The sequence below is a fragment of the Garra rufa genome, chromosome 13 (assembly GCF_049309525.1).
Source record: "Garra rufa chromosome 13, GarRuf1.0, whole genome shotgun sequence".
Taxonomy (NCBI): domain Eukaryota; kingdom Metazoa; phylum Chordata; class Actinopteri; order Cypriniformes; family Cyprinidae; genus Garra; species Garra rufa.
The window spans coordinates 2,329,104-2,349,738 of NC_133373.1; the positions used below are offsets into that span (position 1 = coordinate 2,329,104).

At 33.0% G+C, this 20,635-nt stretch overlaps 2 protein-coding genes across 2 annotated transcripts in view; both read right to left on the minus strand.

The window, feature by feature from the left end:
- Positions 1 to 1,740: 1,740 nt before the first annotated feature.
- On the minus strand, positions 1,741 to 17,419 carry ppil4 (peptidylprolyl isomerase (cyclophilin)-like 4). The gene is made up of 13 exons (XM_073816434.1): positions 17,323 to 17,419; positions 16,952 to 17,019; positions 16,028 to 16,092; positions 15,828 to 15,945; positions 15,589 to 15,731; positions 14,196 to 14,292; positions 13,010 to 13,126; positions 12,799 to 12,923; positions 9,605 to 9,671; positions 8,830 to 8,941; positions 7,799 to 7,895; positions 7,305 to 7,419; positions 1,741 to 2,953 (listed from the first exon to the last, which is right to left on the minus strand). The coding sequence occupies exons 1-13, from the start codon at positions 17,390 to 17,392 to the stop codon at positions 2,762 to 2,764; spliced, it is 1,386 nt and encodes a 461-aa protein (XP_073672535.1). The 5' UTR covers positions 17,393 to 17,419; the 3' UTR covers positions 1,741 to 2,761.
- A 2,519-nt stretch (positions 17,420 to 19,938) lies between these two features.
- Positions 19,939 to 20,635, minus strand: part of map3k5 (mitogen-activated protein kinase kinase kinase 5) — a 52,097-nt gene continuing 51,400 nt past the window's right edge. The window contains exon 30 of the mRNA XM_073817091.1: positions 19,939 to 20,513. Coding sequence (XP_073673192.1) covers positions 20,453 to 20,513 — 61 coding nt within the window. The 3' untranslated portion in view covers positions 19,939 to 20,452. The remainder of the gene's footprint in view (positions 20,514 to 20,635) is intronic.

Consider the following 20,635-nt stretch of genomic DNA (forward strand, 5'->3'; position numbering starts at 1 on the left):
GATGTGTACTTGTGGTTTATTTGTTATTAGAGTTTTGTCAATATGATACTAGGCTGAAATATACACCGCTGCTCATCAAAGCAGCCTTTATTTGATTAAAAAATACAGAAAAAAAATGTAAAATTGTGAAATATTATTGCAATTTAAAATAGTGGTTTTCTATTTGATTATACTTTAAAATAGAATTTATTTCTGTGATGCAAAGCTGAATTTTCAGCATTGTTTCTCCAGTATTCAGTGTCACATGATCCTTCAGAAATCATTCTAATGTGCTGATTTATTATCAGTTTTGCTGCTTAATATTTTTTTTGGAACATGTGATTTTTTTTAGGATTATTCTATGAATAAAAAGTGTGTGTTTGTGTGTGTGTATATATATATATATATATATATATAGTAACAATATATACACTACCTTTTACAATTTAGGGTCAGTATTTTTTTTCTTTCTTTGTTCAAAAGAAATTAATACTTTTACTCAGCAAGGATGTGTTAAATTGACAAAAAGTGATAGTAAAGACTAAATATTTTGACAAAATATTAAATATTTTGAATAAATGCAGTTCTTTTAAACATTTTATTCATCAAAGAATTCTGAAAAAAGTATTACAGTATCCAAAAAATATTAAGCAGCACAACTGTTGCCAACATTATTGATAAAAGTAATAAATCAGCTTTGCACCACAGAAATAAATAATATTGTAAAGTATATTAAAATAAAAAAACTTTTGAATTGCAATATTTCATAATATTACTTTTTCTGTATTTTTGATCAATTAAATGGAACTTTGATGAGCATAAGAGAAAAAAAAAAAACATTAAAAACCTTACTGATCCCAAACTTTTGAGTGGCAAGTGTATTAATTGAAATTCAGTAACCTTATTTTACCTTTCATAATGAAATGTCAATTTTCCAAGTTATAATGTTGATTAAAATATCTAAACCTTAAATCAAGATTAATTCATTTAAATACAAAGTGAACAGTGTTGGGGGGAACGCATTACAAGTAATGCAAGTTACGTAATCAGATTACTTTTCAGAATAATTAGTAAAGTAACACATTACTTTTTAATGTTCAAGAAAATATCTGAGTTACTTTTTCAAAAAAGTTAGTTTGTTTCCCATTTATTGACTGACAAGTCACCTGTCCCCATGTTGAGAGAAATCAAAGAGTAAATACAGAGGCGTTGTGTGCACTATGTAAACATGATGTTACTGTAGTTCTAGACTAAATATGAACATGCATTAATGCATCTAACTTGCAAAAAAAAAAAACATTAAGTATTCCTCAAAATGAATAAAAACAGAAATGCAAACCTGCAATACTTAAATGTTAAATCACAAAAATATCCATTATGAATCCAATTTTATTAACCGATGTCTTTGCTCCTGACCTTCGATGATCCAATTCAACCATACTTATACGAATTACTTTAATTGTGCTTCATTTTTTTTTATTGCTTAAGAGTGTTAAGTGTGAAAGGGCTTTTACATTTGACAAATATTATTAAAAACAAGCAAGCACTGTCCAGATTTTAAAAAAAAGAATGCAAAAGTAACACAATGCATTACTTATCATAAAAAGTAACCAAATAGTTACATTTTTAGGGTGTAATGCAATATTGTAATGCATTGCGTTTTTAAAAGCAACACTAAAAATGAACATATGAAGTCTTGTTTTTTGAATTAGAAGAAATTGAGTTTATTGCTAACACAAGAACAAATAACATTTTATTTACTCATTTGAAAATAAGTTATGTAGCTCTATTGGAATTGTTTTAATAAAACTCATTTACATTTAGAGACCATGTTGGCATATTGTGCTCTATTCAATTTAGCCCTTAAATGAACCTTCATAAAACCTGAATAAGTGCAAGTGTGAATGCAAAAATATGCCAAGTCACCTTTATTTATATAGCGCCTTTTAATAATACAGATTGTCAAAGTCAGCATATTTATCACCCACAATACCATTTACAAACAGGTTTCATAATCTTATGACAAAGGATTATATGAAGTCTGACTGTCTGTCAATCTGTCTTACTCAGTTTTTTGTTTGCCTATTAGTTGTAGTCGAATTTTTTTTTATTTTTAATATGCCGTAGAGTTAATTTTCATAAAAATGCTGTGAATTCAAATGAAAATATTACAGCTGCAACTTAAAGATAACAGATCAAATCTGTGTAAAATACAAATTTACCAAAAAGTGTCCTAATGTACCAGAATTCACTCTTAATATATATATGCGCTAAGCCTTCACCCCAGTAGGGTTTGTAGTCAAGTTGTGTCAAGTTCAGTTATAAATGCTGAAATATTTCTGGCGAAACGTCTTAACCAACAAGAAATGAGCCCACGTCTAACAAATGACTTGCATGACAGCCTAAGATAACCACAACTCTATCACTGATTTGATTTGATTTTCACCTCTACTTGAAGAACACAGAAAAGAGGTTTAATACTGGTTTTGAGGAAATGTATTTTTTGTATTTGATTTGCTAAATACAACGTCAGAGTAAAGCTCTCAAAACCACACGTTTGTCTGAGCTTATGTGAGAAGTTAAAAGCACATTTCTCAAACACATGCATCAACAACTTTACAAACCTTTTAGAAGTTCACGAGTACTGCCTAAATTGGCAAACTTTACAAACAAATTGACTTTTTACTTGTAAAAAAAGGTGTTTTCTTTACATTGCTCTCAGCTGAAATCAGGAAGTTCTTAGGAAACCTGCTCTGTTGACATACGGTAACAGTTATGGCGGTCAGCTGTAATACTTGGATCTCTTAGGGCTACGACTGCGGCTGCGGTCTCGTCTGTAGCGTTTGTGATCGCCGTCTCTGTCTCTCTGTTTCTCCTTATCCCAGCCCCTCTCACGCTCCTTGTATCTCTCTCTGTCTCTTGAACGTGAACGCTGTCTGCCTTTATCCTTTTCTCTCCGACTCTCATCACGATCCTAAAGAAAATGAGACATAAGAGAATACCGAGAAGTCTGTTCCCAGAAAAACATGACAGATTCAATTCAAAGTCTATTAGGGTTAGGGTTAGAATAATTAAAATCTCAAGAATCATTTTACTAATTGTACCAAATACAAATATACAGAATTTCTACTAGATGAACATTTAAACATATTCCTTTCCCTGATTTGTTAAAGCAACAACTATACCAGTGGTTCTCAAGTTTGTGACTCAAAACCACGAAGCTCAATAACTATGTACAGTTAAGGTAGCAAATTAAAATATAGCTGCAAGCAGCAATTATGGGGCCAAGCATTAGGCAAGGGAAGCATCAGAACAGGTGAAGCCTTTTTACGGGGATTTAATCAAAATGGGTGAAAAATCATAAAAACAAACACTAGTAATACAATATAATCGGTTATCACTTTTGATAACAAGATGGCACTGTCTCAAAACGTTTTGAATACATTCAGGTCATGGTCTCGACGGTACATACAAAGTTGTATAATGGTACACCAATGCATTCGTAAAATGTACCATTTTCTATTATAATGCTCCATTGAAGTCAATGGCAATTTCATGTTTTGTTCAATTATAGCGCCACAAAGAGGCACAATCCCACCCAATTTCCTTAGAATGTGCCCATACATATGCGTGTCAAATTTGGTGAAAATATTTCATTTCGTTTTGGAGTTATAGACATTTTTATATATGAGAAGAGAAAAAAATGTGTCTGGAGTTTGGCCTCTTCCCTGCAAATTTGTTGATACGCTAAATGGAAACCGTTTCGTATACTGACACGAAATCTGTAACTTTTTGCCAGCATGGTCTGAAGATGATCTGAGTCAAATTTGCTGAAAATTGGACGAACGTTCTAGGAGGAGTTGGAAAAAGTAGGTTTCCAACATGAATTAAAATGCCGGACAGAAAGTTCAGCCAATTTTGGCATAATTGGTATAGATATTTGCGGCATGGCCAAAGGAATATATCAAGGCAAGTTTCGTTACAATAGGCTAATATCAACTCGGCATGCTCATCCGAATCTATTGAGACCAGTTTTGTATATTTTTGCATATTTTTGGCCAAACCTTTGAGAAGTTATAAACAAAAATAGACATTTTTGTATCTCCTGACCCCTAGGTGGCACTGCACCAAATCACTGCAGGTAGCCTCCAGTCATGCTTGCTATCACACACACCAAGTTTGGTCTCAATACGGCAAACCGTTGCGTAGATACAGGCTCACATTTATTTTTGCGTGCTTTCGGTAGAACTCGTTTATGCGCTACTCGAGAACGGTTTGACAAATCAACTTGATTTCCATCCTGAACTTTTTGCGAGCATGGTCTGAAATTGATCTGAGCCAATTTTGGTGAAAATCAGACAAACCGTCCAGGATGAGTTCGAAAAAGTAGGTTTTTCAAACAATTAAATCTTACGATTTTTAAATTTGTGAAAATTTGGACAAGTGGTGGCGCTAGAGAGTTTGAGTTAGAGACTCCAAACTTGCTATGGTTAATGTTGAGACTGTCCTCTATCAGTGTGCCAAATTTCACAGCTTTCCCACAAGCGGTTCTATGGGCCGCCATAGACTCAAGAGCGGAAACGGAAGAAGAAGAAGAAAGCCAACGGTTTCAATAAGCTTATCAGGTTTAAAATAATAAAACATTATATTACTATTTGTTGTTGGCATCAGTGTCTGTGTGCCCAATCAACTTCACTGCCATCTGCCAAACTGCATGACATGCCCTCATTCTCTAAAGAGCAGACCACAATAAATACAATGAGGATTAATGTGGGTTGTGATTAGAGCTGGGCGGTATGACCAAAAATTTATATCACGGTATTTTTCAAAATTATACGGTATCACGGTATTTTTTTTTTCCCATGCATGACTAGGTGTTAACCACATTTCCTAATAAATAAGAGAACAATTACTGCAGTATATTGGCTTAGACTGACCGGACTAGTATTAACCCAGGTTTGATTGGTCTCACAAAATGCTGCTGTTCACAAAGAAGTGACAGTGGCACTCATAATTGTAATGAGGTGAAGAAATCAGAATTCATGACTTGCAGTCAAAATACACAACACTTTATTGTGCATTCTTCATATTCCAGGACATGTTTGTGGCGGAGGTGGTAAAGCAAATTGCTTGTGTTGCCTCCTGCGGCTACAACTTTAGCCTGACCACATTTACATATGTAGTGATGCACCGAAATGAAAATTCTTGGCCGAAACCGAAAACCGAAAGAATTATGCCAATTATTAGTACCATTGCATTTATGGCTATGACTGTGTACTAAATCTTACTAGAATCGAGGCATTGCAATTGCATAAATTAATATTAAAGTTTCAAAGAATAATTCAACTATATCAATTTAAACAATTATTATATTACTTAAATAGCATATACATATATTTTACTGCCTTTGTTTAAATTGTTTAAATTTTTATAACACATTATCTTGTGGATCCATGAGTTCACATTTACAAGTCTACGCGTTTCTCTTCCAGCAGGAGGCGCTGTCAGAATGGTAGTACACAAAGCAGCGCAACAAATGATTTTAAAACGTGCAGCGCTCATATTTATTCAATGGATAGCCTTTTGAAGTTTCATCGCAATTCTTGCCTTTCAGTCCCCACATTTAAGACCACCTGAAATCATAATTATGACTTTCATAACCCCCTAATAACACTGCAGTCATCAATGAAAATTAAGAGCTTTAAGACTTTCAAAAACAACCCTTACACAAAATACGTTTCTTTTATTTTTTTTCCCACCATGTTCGAGGCACAAGAAAAATATTAAGGGACTTAATTAATATCAGCATATGAAGTATAATCATCTCTCATTGTCTGAAAGAATGCACATCAGATGCTGAAAGTCAGTTTTTACTTTCACTTTAACATATTGATCAGTTTCCACGTTGCAAGTGTGATATCCATTGGCTCACCTCCATGGTTTAAAACATAAATATTAATAAAAATACATATAACGTAAAGCCATTGTTTTTCTCTCACTGAAAGCTACATCTGTCTGCACGCAATGCGCCGATCTCTGCTCTCATCTCTGCAGACACACCCCCTCTTGAAATTTCGGCATTACAAGTTTTGCAAATCGCTAACCCTGGGTCTTTCTCAGATATACTGAAATACGTCCACACCGCAGATGTGTTGCTTCAGACAAGCACGTGCAAGCTGCGGTTTCTGTTTGCGTCAACATACTTGTTCCCAGCGCTTTGTACGCACACACTCACCGGTATTGGGGTATATGAAAAATGAATATCATTTAAAAAAAAAAAACACCGGTATTCGGTATGAAAAGGTATACCACCCAGCCCTAGTTGTGATGACCATATGTTCTGTGCAACAAATCACTGGCTGCCAAGAACCATAAAAAGGAGCAATGATAAATTATTTCCATACTGTGGTACAAGAAGGATAATAGCCAATGCAAAAGAAGCCAGAAGTGCTTTTGAGAGGCCTTATACCCAAAAATGAAGTGTTACAAATGTCTAAATGTATCCTTAATGTCATTATTGCGATGTAAAAACATTGTTTTCATTTGTGCTGTTATACACACACTGTTTGGTCCAAAAAAAAAAAAAAAAAAATTGAAATAGAAGTATAGAAGAGTTTCTATGTTTCTGGCATGTTGTATGTTTGGCAACAATTCTTCATTTCCAAAACAACCATGTCTGAAGATGTTACATTATTAATATTATATTACATATACACAACTCGAAAACAGTTGTGTACAGGTTTTTTCAGGATTATTTACTACATAGAAAGTTTAAAAGAACAGCACTTTATCTGAAATAGAAAGCGTTTGTATACAATCCAACGTTGTGTGCTACGTTGCCTTCACAAGTCAGCTGGAGATAACCCAATGTCTCCATGTCAAGGTTTTCCCCATTTCTTTTGGCTGAAAGCAGACTGATCATTAAGGAAGACACAACAAAATTATTCAATAAACAATACGATAATTTGTACCATAACTATGTCCTGCTTCCTGCCCATTTCCAGGCTTTTGGACAGATAAAAGAACTGCGTTATCTAAAAAAGTAAACATTATGGAGGCTGGGTCTGCATGTGGCTGAACCTAATATTCTTGTGTAGCAAAATGGTCCAATAAGACACTATATAAGTGCTTTCTTTGGTTCGAAAATCATCATTAGAAGATGCAATAAGATCCCATTCGTTTCTTTTAACTCTCTGGTGAAAAAGTGGGCAGATGTGGACCAGACGGTTCTTCGGGGACTCACAGTCTGTATGTTTTGTTCAAGAATAAAATTTGGCTCCTGAAGCAAAACCAGTTGAGAAGCACTCAAATCCACAGCATTGTACCTTTGATTTTTTGTCCTTGGGCCTTTCGTCCGAATGCCGCTTCCGGTCTCGTTTCTCTCTGTCATCCTTCCTTCTCTCATCGTCATCCTCATCTAAGAGAAGCTCATAACGGGAGCTTTAGAAAACAGTCAAGAAATACTGACTTGAAAGAAGATCACCTAACATTTTTCGATTAACCGCTGTAGGACACAGACGTTAACTTAAAATCAAAATGTTCCCTCTTTCCATTTCTCAAACACATTTCTGGTCTTACTGTAAATGATTGACCAAGTGCATGTTATTCTAGCGGAAAACTATTTGAAATGTTGAATTTTTGATTAATTTGATTAATGGGTAACTGTTACAACCTGTGTTTCAAGCCAAACCATATCTGCTGTAAACCTTTTTGGAGAGTTCACTGAATTAAAAATGTAAAATCTTAAATGCAAATACTAAAAGGTGAAATACAATTGTCCAAGTATGATTTAACTGTGAAGAGATTATTATAAGGATACTCCTGTTTGGTTTTGACATTGTCTTTCAAAGCCAGTTTGGATCTGTTTTCCACGTCTTTCTCGTAGGCCTTAAAATCATCCTTGGTGTACTTCCCACCTAAAAAATAAGCCAATATATTAACAATAACATTACCTTCAGTTGCATGAAAAGTTTTGTATTTAATTTGGATTTACTAACATTGACATTTATCATATACACTACAATCAAAAGTTTTTGAACAGTAAGATTTTTAATGTTTTCTAAAGAAGTCTCTTCTGCTAACCCACCCTGGATTTATTTGATCCAAAGTACAGAAAAAAACTAAACATTTTTAAAATAAGTTTACTATTTAAAATAACTGTTTTCTATTTGAACATATTTAAATATGTTCAATTTGTGATCAAAGCTACATTTTCAGCATCATTAGTTCAGTCTTCAGTGTCACATGATCCTTCAGAAATCATTCTAATATGCTGATCTGCTGTTCAAGAAACAAATTTCATTATTATCCTCAATATTTAAAACAGTTATTTAAAAACATAAATCAAATTTTTTAAAAATTGAGCAAGGATGCTTTATATAAAAACATTTAGAATGTTACAAAAGATTTATATTTCAGATAATAAATGCTGTTTTTTGAATGCTCTATTCATCTAAGAAACCTGAAAAAATTACACTTGGCTGTTTTTAACATAATATTCTTTTTGAGCAGCAAATCAGAATATTACAATGATTTCTGAAGGATCATCATGCGAGTAACGATGCTAAAAAAAATCAGCTTTGAAATCAGGAATAAATTACATGTACATTTTTAAATTTACATTTCAAAATATATTCAAATACTAAAATATTTACAAATGTCACTGTTTTTGTTGTACTTTGGATCAAATAAATGCAGGCTGATAAGTGAGCAGAAGCGACTTAAAAAAAAAACATTAAAAATCTTACTGTTCAAAAACTTTTGACTGGGCTAAAGCAGTAAAATTCATCAAAGAAATGTTTTATTTTTATTACTTCACAGGTTATGTTTTCAAAAAACAGGCAGACTCACCTTTGCCTTTCCATTTTATCTTAGACACTGACTGGCTGAAATCCACATGAATGCGACGGTCATCTATCAGGACATTGTCCATTTTGAAGTACGCTTTTTCACAGTCCTCCACCTTATCAAATAATACACAAATGCATTTATTAATCCAAAATGACTGACCATGCTTTTGCCCTGAATGTACAATTTGCGGACCATTTTGTGCTCAGTAGACATGACTGTGTTTGGCTATAGGGCACGATTAGTCTTAAATATAATGCTGTAATCAACACTTTTCACCATTAGTTCATCCTGGTGACCATTACAGTAAAAATGCAGTAAAACTTTGAGAGAGAGAGTTCCACATGTAACACTCATTTCATTAATCATAGTTTAAATTCAGCATAGAAAATTACCATTTATATCTTAATGAAAACATACTAAGACTCTAAGTTCATATAATATTACATAATTTTAAACAAGAAAATTCCATAACCCCTTAAAACTGCTGAATATTACTAGATGTTTAATAAACTAGATGTTCTGATTTCTAATCTAGAAGTTAAACACAGGGCTTCATTAACACTAAACACTAATATCTGTAGATTTGTATATAACTAGGTCAGAATTTGTCAAGGACGAGACCATGAATCATTTTGGTGCAAGGTTATGGACTGCACAAAAATTAGAAATATCTATGTTTAGTATTTTAAAAATGTGTGCATGTGAATTTAGACGTATATATAAGTAACTAACTTTTTGCTTAAAATGACAGATATACATAATAGACATTACAAACCTTTTCAAACTCGATGAATGCATAGCACAGAGATTCTCCAGTTTTCCAGTCTTTGATGATCTCACAACTGCAAACGAACATTAACATGTTAGATCAAAGCTATATGTGACCCTGGACCACAAAAAACAGTCTTAAGTAGCATGGGTATATTTGTAGCAATAGCCAAAAAAACATTGCAAGGGCCAAAACTGTCTATTTTTGTGCCAAAAATCATTAGGATATTAAGTAAAGATCATGTTCCATGAAGATTTTTTGTACATTTTCTACCATAAATACCAAAACTTAATTTTTGATTATTAATATGCATTGCTATGAACTTCATTTGAACAACTTTAAAGGCAATTTTCTCAGTATTTAGATTTTTTTGCACCCTCAGATTCCAGATTTTCAAATAGTTGTATCTCAGCCACATTTGGTCCTGTCTTAACAAACCATACACCAATGACAAGCATATTCATTAATCTTTCAGATGTCTCAATTTGATCTTTATGAGAGGTTTTGTGGTCCAGGGTCATATATACACACACTGAGATTAAGACACAGACTATGGTCAAAACTGAATACTAGCGTACTCACTGGACTTCACACTCTGCCTAATGCCTACTGTAAAACAGCTATGCAATACAATATAACACTAACAAACAGCAGTATATTAGTGGTGTTCACTGTGGTCACATAACCTCTTTACATTGCATGTTTAATTCAGCTAGTAGCATCCTATTTTAGAAGTATTTTTTTTAGAAGTTCAACTGTAATGTGAAATGGAAGGTCATGAGCACACTGCATTGTGGGATATAATATTCCACATTCACTTGGCAAGGTCATCCAGGCATTCCATACATACAGCCTACTGCTAAAATTGTACCAGTAGAATGTGTTGCAAAATGAACCTTCAAGCCCTCTCTCTATCTCAAAATAAAAATAATACGCAAAATGGCATAAACACTTTAACACAAAAAAAGTATTTTACTGTGCTTATACACTTGAAGTCTGAATCCAAGGACCAATACTTACAAATAAGTAAGTACTATTGGTCTGCCCAGCTGCCTAACGCCACCTATTGGTTTACCCTGTGTAGTAACAGAATCGGCAATTGCAAAATATATGGGCATGGATCTGTATTTGTATTGAGACCTGTGTAAGAATAAAAAATAAAAAAAAACTACTAAAAATCCATTTGTTAAAAAAAATACCTATATGGTATGGAATGATGCTTAGCGCACACTGGGAGAAGTCCAAACTCTTTCTTACTTTTCCCTTATTTGGGCAAACAGGGACTTCAGACCAGCAAAAAGGACTTTGGATTTAAACAGAGGGCATTAAAAGGTAACTGTAAGATTGGAATTTTTTTCAATGCTTTTTCTTTATCACATAATTTAGTAATCATAAATTAATATATATCATTTGAAAGCTTAAAACCTCATTCTGTGAAAACCATTTTGCCAAATCGGACATTCCATTCCCATGGTACTTTAAAATCTTTTAGCAGTCTCCTCCCCTTAGTGGGTGGAGTCAAATGTCATATTACAAAATGTATTATGGTCTTTTAGAATTCCATTTTTTATAATCTTGACAAAATAATATTGTCAGTCTAAAGATTCAATATTTGAGGTTATTTTATATACTGACAGAAATTTAGACATTTGTGACAGAAAAATGCATAAAATGTTCAATAATGGTTTTGATGGCACCCAGTGGCTGTTTGTGGTATAACACCCTAAATAAACTCTCACAGGAACCTCACATTTTTTTCTATCAACTTCAAATTTGGAACATAACGTATTTAGACATAAGGCTTTAATAAAATAAAAATTCAGACTTCTATAACTTTTTGATACTTTAATATTTTAAAAAGATTCCACAAATCTGCAGATTGTCTTAAAAAAAAAAAAAAGTCCAACCTTAGGTCTGTATTCCAAAGCGTTCATTAATTAAAACAATTTAAGTTTGGATAGCGCACTTTCATGTCTATGTTCAAAAATAGGGGGTTGACACTTAAAGGGTTAAAGACCTTGACGAAAAATGTAGAATTCCAATGATAAGACTTTTAAACACTTACAAATTCGCATATGCATCAATGTCAAGCAAAATCATTCACTTTCTAGATTTTTACCAAAACAGGCAATTAATTAGTGAGCAGAAGCGACGTTTAAAAAAAAAAAAAAAAACATTAAAAATCTTACTGTTCCAAAACTATTGACTGGAATACAGCAGTAAAATTCATTATTACTTATCACAGGTTATGTTTTCAAAAAACAGGCAGAGACTCACCTTTGAATATGTTTTATGAGGATCTTAGTTCAACCCAAATTTCACTGTTTTATCACTGCAAATTTGTTTACAGCTCTAAAGAATCATCTGAATCCTAGAGAGCTGCTTGGGGTATAGATCTGCAATAAGACCTTTCAGATTCAGAATGAAGCCACGTATGCGTTTGGCTTGAATTGCGTTATGCCCAGAATTTGCCAAGTAATACTAGATCTAACACAACTAGGTAATACATACTTATGTCATCCCTGAAAAGTTAAATAAGTTCAACCCAAACATCCAAGACAGATGTTTTATGGGATGGGAATGTGAGGTTATTAAGGCATTCTGGCAAAATGTGACAACACTAATTTGTCCAATTATATCAAAACCAATTCCAGTGACCCCTGAAATATGCACTCTGGGTTTATTTTCTGTATTTTCTATATCATTATCAGGTTTTCAAACTAAAATGATTGCAATTTTCTAGCTGTTGTAAGACGCTTAGTAGCATTTTACTGTAAGAACACAGATCACTGGCTGAAAGATCTGGCACATTATATTGCACTGGAAAGAAGGTTAAGTTTAAAATAGGGATCTAAAATATGCAGAACAGGGCATTCATATGTATAAGAACTAATAACTTTATAAGAACTAATAAATAGCCAATATGATAGTAACATGCATTCTAATAAGCAACTAGTTAATAGTGAGAATTGGTCGCTAAACTAAAGTGTTATCTTAACATACCATGTATGTTATCTACAGAAATGAATATGATTTTTAATGACAGACTGTGCATATGTGAAACTTGTAATCTTGGATCAACCCTTGCACATGTCCAAACATGCAATCTTTTGGTTAAAGCTCTAATCATTACTTACACTGTTTAACCATTACTGTGAGAGTGAGACTATCATAGCAGCAACATTTTTTTAATATCTCACCATTTAATGAGGCCGAAACGTGAGAAGATGATCTCTAGATCTTCATCTGTGGTCACAGGGTTCAATTTGCACACGAACAGCACGTTTTCTGGAGGTTTAACATCTGCATCTGGAAGATCACCCACCTTTCAATAAGAAACAAACATTAGTGTCATCAAACAGATGTCTAGAGTAAGTGTAAGTGTGTTTATGTGTGAGTGATGAAATTTACCATCTCTAGTAAAATGGCTTGAGTCTTTGCTTCCTTTTCCTTGATGAGTTCATCCAGCTCCTCAGCATCTTTCCCATCGTTGTCGTTAATAACCTCATCTGCTCCAATCCGACCACTCTGAAATGACATTGAGGTGATGCATAATGCAGTATGTTCAATAAACCTAATGTTCAATTTTACACACATAGATAGGTTACATAATTAAATAATACATTTATGAAGTTTCCTAGAAACTGAAGTGATGGCCTTGGTAATGCTTTTTGATAATGTTTAACAAACGAATACTTATAAAAGAACATGCACATTTGTACAGTGCCTTGGGAAATTATTCATACCCCTTCATTTTTTTCACATTTTGTTATGTTGCTGCCTTATGTTAAACTACTTTAAATTACTTTTTTCCCCAGATCAATCTACACTCCCTACTTAATAATGGCAAAGCAAAAAATAGGTTTTTAACATTTGAGCAAACTTATTAAAAATAAATAACTGAAAAGATCCCGTTGCATAAGTATTCATACCCTTTTCTGGGACACTCGAAATTTAGCTCAGGAGCATTCATATTGCTTCTAGATGTTCCTACACTTGGAGTGGAGTTAAACTGAGGCAAATTCATTTGAATGAGTCTGATTTAGAAAGGCACACACCTCTCAGAAAAGGTCTAACAGCTGCTTCAACTATGTACTGAGTTAAGGGTATGAATACTTATGCAAGGTACTTATTTCAGTGTTTTATTTTTAATAAATTTGTAAAATGTGCAAATCTGTTTTTTGCTTTGTCATTATGGTGTATGGAGTGTAAACTGATGTGGGGGAAAACTAATTTAAAGCAGTTGAACATAATGCTGCAACAAAACGTGAAAAAAATGAAGGGGTATGAATACTTTTGCAAGGCACTGTACCTCTACTTTTAGAGTATTTATTATTCGTGAATGAAGACCAACAAGTAATTTATAATTACCAAAAATCATTAGAAATGTTTTTTGGAAATATTTATTTATTAAATAGACAAAAAGTAAACCTGCACTGTTTTCAGGAATCAACCTACAAATGCATTACTTATAGTTCATCCTGCATGTTAATCTTTGAAATTGTTACACATATCATCTCTACGCTGGCTGAAACCTGCCGCTTTGCAGTATAATATTACGGTGAGTTTTATTTATGCACTGAATGAAGACACTTACATCCAGCTGCTCTTTTGTGGGTTCAGGCGATCTGTCTGGAATCGGGAGGCCTGCAGGATCATCAAACGGGTCATCCAGAATCACTGTGTGATTAATCCTGCAAACACAGCACAGCACAAAAACTAAGTTTAGTCTACAGCACTTATGACACGATCAATGAACAGACCACTCAAATCCTTAAAATTAGGGATGCACTGAAATGAAAATTCTTGGCCAAAGCTGAACAAAATTAAACACTGGTTTAATTACCGAACACGTTTTTTCGTATGAAAAGGCATGTGTTTTTAATGTACAAATAAATGTACTCTTGCTGAGCAAAGGAGAATGTTAGAATAAATGTATTAATAGAGCTGTTCTAATGACTGTTATCATTATTTTTGTCTTAATTTTTTAGTTTTCTGAAATATTAGGTTTAAATTTGCAAATGGTGCATTATTTAATGAAATATGTGCTAATATGCATACATTTCTAGTACAAACATCTAAACAACTGGATGAAGCCAGTTTCAAAATTCTTGCTTTTTTGGCATTTAGATCAATTTTTTTTTTTACAGAGAGAATTTTGGGTATTTCATTTTCGTCACTTCTTAATTCAGACAATACTAACAGACTGAAAACAATACATTTTTACAACGTTTTGGGGGTTTGAAAATGTTATATATAATCAAGCAAATTATATACAAACTAATCCATCTGTAAAAACCTTCAGGATATAGACAGTAATAAAATGTCAAGTTTGGTGTGTGTAAGTGCTACTGAAGTGGGATTTATGGCTCAGAGTAGGAGAAAAAACTGCCTTTAAAAATATGGATTGCAATTGAAAAGTGCTATAAAAGAAACACTTGTGTTTTTTGCATGTTTTCTTTCCGATAGTCTGAAAAAAAAAAAAAAAAACACTTTATGAAAAAGCAAAAAGCCCAAAATCTCAAACTTGACAGGTGCATGAAAAACTGTTTTTGCATGCAGTGCCTCCCCTTAACACTGCTGATATGCACAATATTGCAAAATAAAAAAAAATATGTACAAATAGTATTTGTAAGAACCACCTACTCAGACTGAAAGAGTCTAGCTCGCTGACATGAAAGCAGATAATAAGCTTTTGTTTGCTTTTTGTGTCTGGGATACACTAAAATAATTTTCTCAGTTACTAAACACTGAATCTGCATACCAGTTATCATCACACACACACACACACACACACACACACACACACACACACACACACACACACACACACACACACACACACACACACACACACACACACACACACACACACACACACACACACACACACACACACACACACACACACACACACACACACACACACACACACACACACACACACACACAGTGTGGGTCAATCTCTCTCTAAAATCACTTTGTCCTACCTGATGTCCTGGTAGGGGATGAAGTTGTTGTCTACAAAGGTCTCATTGATTTTAGCGAGTACATCCATACCCTCTGAGACCTCTCCAAACACAGTGTGAACACCATCCAAATAATCCACATTCTCTCCCGTGGTGATCAGAAACTGAATGCAAATTGAAAATAAATAAAATAAAGTAAACCATACTCACAGCCCATTAACAATACTAACACTTGTGTATTAAATTTGTGCACAAGTAACCTGTGAGCCATGCTGGTCACTGCCGTTGTTCACCATAGACACTGTTCCTTTCTTTCTATGCTTGATCCTAGGCATCTTCTCGGGTTCAAAAAAGCGTGCCTGATCGCCATACAGTTTGCTACAAACATACAAACATCATCATTAGCACACAATACATACATCTGTATTCAAATATTATATTGAAAAAACCTCTTTCCCACCAGAACACAGACTCTCCTCCTCGCCCCGAGCCGGTGGGGTCACCCGTCTGAATGATGAAATCTCTCTGGAATTGGGGAAACAACAGATACAACATCTTGAAATTAAAAATACTGGCAATTCTGATACCCTACCTCAGTTTGCACCCATATGTGCAATAACTTTGCATTAACTGTACTATAAATTAGGGATGCACCCAAAATCAGCAACCGAAATTATAATTATTAAATAAATGATGCACAAATGGAGCAAACGTGGGCAGCATTTGCAATTTTACTGTTGTTCTGTAAAATAAAATTAAAAAAAAGACAGTGATGACAATCATTCCAACAGCTCTATTTATACATTTATTACAACATCCTTCATTTCTTAGCAGGGCTGCATTTACTTGTACATTAAAAACACATGCCTGATTCAAGAAGAGGGTCTAAAAAAATGGCCAAAGAATATTATTTTACTAACTTATTCATTTTAAGTTAAACTGTACTTTGTTGTTAGGCTATAATGTCTACTAGAACATTAAAATGTTGAAGAGCAAGACAAAAATTTAAAAAGCAAATATTGGCTATTTAATTTATGCAATGGTGAAAAAACTGGCAAAATACATGGGGGAAAAAACACGAAAAAACATGTTCGGTAATGAGCCTTCGTCCCAGTGTGCAATTTTGTCCAAGTATTATCATTTCGGTGCATCCCTACTATAAATATTATTTTACATATGATACAGTAATGAAACCTTATTATGATTTTTTTGAGACAAAAGTGAACTCAAAACGTTATTTCCAATTGAAAAAAATCGTACTTTTTTCCTGATAATGGTTTTAAAGGAAATACACCGATAATATGAACAGCACTTGCTTAAAGAACACTTTAACAAATATGGTAAAACAATGTATGATATGAAATCTGCAATACACATATATTACCTGAACATTGTGAATCAGACAGTAGTTGTAATATTTGATTTTGCACAGTTTCAGGAAGTTTAGCGAAGCTGCGAATTAAAAGGAGAAATCTGGTTATCATTCAGGACTATGCTTTACGTAAAATAATACCATGAACTGACTGTTGGTTTACACTCTTAAAATCTAATGAACTACTAAATAATATAACGTCGAAACGACTTAAATATTGGTCATGCCAGCACCATTATCAAGAATTTACTAAACATACAAGTTCCGACAGAGATTTCTTGTGTTTACTACATGTTACGTTGTCGAAAGTATTAAATGCTCGTGCGTGTAACAAAGCAAGTACGTTTAAACCCTTCTTCTGTTATAAATGTTATTATTATTACCTTTCGGTCTCTCTTCTGTGTATAAATCGATCACGATATCTCCTAACGTCGTTTCCAACAGCACCGCCATATCGCGGCAGTATCATCAACAAGCGCCGGACAGACACTGACATGCGCATTGAGAAGAGTCGCAGATATTACGTCACAACTATGGTACAGAAAGCACGAGCTGTAAACAACTGTAAATAAATAAATAACCTGTAAACAACTGTTATACACAAGTGTCGCTAGTTTAAATCTCCTCCCCTGTTTATTGTGTTTAAAAATGATCTAAAATACTTTTCAAATGCCCTTAGTAAAATGAAAAATCCAAAGGCAGTAAAACGATTTAATTTGTTTGTATTATATAATTTGTTGTAATTATATTTTCTTTATTATTACTTTTTGTTTAATCTTTGTTTCTTATTTTGTACTTGATTCTCTTTCTTGGAATATTTTCTTATATATTGCCATTTTTTTGTACTCAGATTTTGTAGGCTACTCAATAAAAAATAAATAAATAAATAAAAGCTGTAAACAACTGTATATCCAGATTAACCTTCTAAATTATACAAAAATTAAGTCTGGAGTGTTTAAAAAAGATTGCATACAACACTTTTTGGTTAACAACCTTCTTTGTTGTGGTATATTGTTTATTCACAAGGTTTTTGAAAACCGCCTCTTCTTTTCCTCACTTCATAAATGAGCTTAGAATTATTTATAATATTTTCACTGAGTTTAGTGATTTATAATATTTTATAACCCCTTTGCAAAGTTATGTAAATGTATTTTATTTATTTTATTTTTATCTATGTTTATTTATTATAACTTATTTTTTATTGTAATATTTTTCAACTTTATTTTGTAATTCAAATGTAGTTAATACTATGTATATACCTTACAGTTGTGTCTGCCTTATGTACGTGCAATTGTATATTTCTAAACGTCTATTTTGGTTTATTTAAAGCCTGTTTGGTTTGTACATTTTTTTTATTTTTAATTAAAAAAAAAGCTGTAAACAACTGTTGAGAACTGTTATATTTAGATATTTTGACTCAGACTCCACAAAAGATAATATTTGTTTTATTATAAATGTAATTCTTTTTTCAAATGTTATATTCACAAATATAAATTCTCAAATTCTAAACCTGTCTTTGTGGTCTTTTTAAGAGACATGGACAGTTATATTAATTTGATTTCACTATCTACTAATAAGAAAGCCATAAAGACTGTTCAAATTCATTCCACACTTTTTTGTGTGTAAGGAATTTTATGTAAAACAATGGCCCTTTTTTGCTTTGTTATTTTTGTATTATTATTATTTATTGTATTTTTTTACTGTTGTCTTTCAAGTATCACTACTGTTGATATTTTGTACTGATTTGTATGTTCTTGTTTTCAGCAATAAAACATTTAAAAATGAAAATTCTATCATTGTTTATTCACCTTCATGTTACAACTAAACTGTATGCATGTCTTTTTTTTGTGGAACATACAAGAACATATCTGAAGACTTTCTTGGTCCATGCAATGAGGTCTTGTGTTGTTTAAACTAAACAAAATTTGGATTTTAAATGAATTCCTAGCATACAATAGGTACATTCTTACAATAGATGTCCACATCAAAAGAAATTTATAAAAGTGATTTTATGTCCATAGAAGCACATTAAATGTAAGTAAAGTGTCTAGTTTAAGGTTTCAAACAAGTTTTTGGAGAATAAAATGTCACAATTTGTTGAAATGATGTTACATTGTTATTCAGTGTAACACAATATTTATGTCAAAATTCAAACAACATGCTTTTTCTGATAAGGGAGCATTTTAAATTGTATTGTGTTTTTAATGAGTAAAAAATTATTACTGACAAATGGGCAAAACCTAGGATAGTGGCAAATAGTATTTAAATATCTAAATAGTATTTACTGTAAAAGTAATTTGTCTTTTAATGTCATAAATATGCTTGACACTGAATGACATTTTAGTGGGTGTCTTCTGTAAATTAGAAAAAAAAGGTAGGATATTTATTTTATGCTCTGAAAAACAAAAATGCAATTAAATGAAACGGTAAACTTTTTAAAGCAGTATTACACTTTTGCCAAAAGCAGAAAGATCTTAACATACCACTACACAAGTGTAAATGTAATATTACTAAAGTCATATCAGCTGGAAACATGAAGAAAAAAAAGTTAGTTTGCTTTCAAAGTTTTAATTTACTTCAAAAGTGAAATTCCAATTTGCAATTTGCACAAAAGAGTTTGAATGAAAACACTGATCATGCAAACATTCGCCACAGATATCAACTTCTCGTTACATGATTGTCACATTACATAGCCCTGTATATGCATATTATAAATATAGAAACTAAGCTTTTTTTTTCCTCCCATGACCTAGCACTGACTAAAAAAATAAATAAATAATCAGTGAAATGAAATGACCAGATCAAGTCATTAGATGCGCAATTATGATTTGACTAAAACCCTGCAGTGCCATCGGTTTGAACTAAAATGGTCATGTAAAAAGGTCTTGGAGGTTTGTGCTGAATAAATAGACTTAAGTGCACAATGTCATAGTCTAGTGAAACATTGTGCGGTTTACATATGATCTCAGGAATGTACTTCTGAGGGAGATTACAGTATATACAACTTCAGAGGTGGTTTATTCATGTCATCCCATGTGGGAACACAGTACAGTTTGATTAGTTATTGTGTTTCTTCAATATATCTAAGCAAATATAACTAGTTTTGATTTAAAAGAAAAGAACTCGACAATATACCTTATAAATGATGCAAGTAAAAATATATAAAATGCACACAGACTCGTATGTGTTTAGTTTCAGTGTCTTTTTCTGAAAGGAGAAGGGATTTGGGCTGGAAAAGGTTCTCAGGCAGGTCAAGACATGTTTCTGTAAATAAATATCAAAAATAAAACAAGCTCCCCGTATAAAGATGCCGTAACAGCGCTCACGTATCAAATGTGTGGATCGTCAACAATTCATTTAAAGTCACTTGCACAATTGCAATTTTCACAGACGGATAAAAAAGTTAAAACACCTATTTACATGTGATGTGCATTATCACAAAGACTTGAATCGATCCCACTAGATATATTTGGTTATGTCTCGAATGTGAGCATGTGTACGTGGCTATGGTTCTCAGCCTGGCTTCTTTCTGTGTTCGGTGATAGCGTTCCAGAGTTTACACAGGACTCCACCGCTGGAAACACAAGAGAAGGAAAAACAAACAGTCATGCACTACTTGTGGACAGCAGGTTTTTATTGTGCATAGCAGAGAAATGCAATAATCATTCACTTTCACACTGACTGTGTTTCTCATTA

Coding starts and splice junctions, on each gene's coding strand:
- ppil4 (XM_073816434.1), bottom strand. CDS start 17,392: ATGGCGGTGCTGTTGGAAACGACGTTAGGAGATATCGTGATCGATTTA. Junction 8,942..9,604: donor CATTCATCGAGTTTGAAAAG/GTTTGTAATGTC, acceptor TTATTTGATAAG/GTGGAGGACTGTGAAAAAGC. Junction 7,420..7,798: donor AATGTCAAAACCAAACAGGA/GTATCCTTATAA, acceptor TGTTTTCTAAAG/CTCCCGTTATGAGCTTCTCT.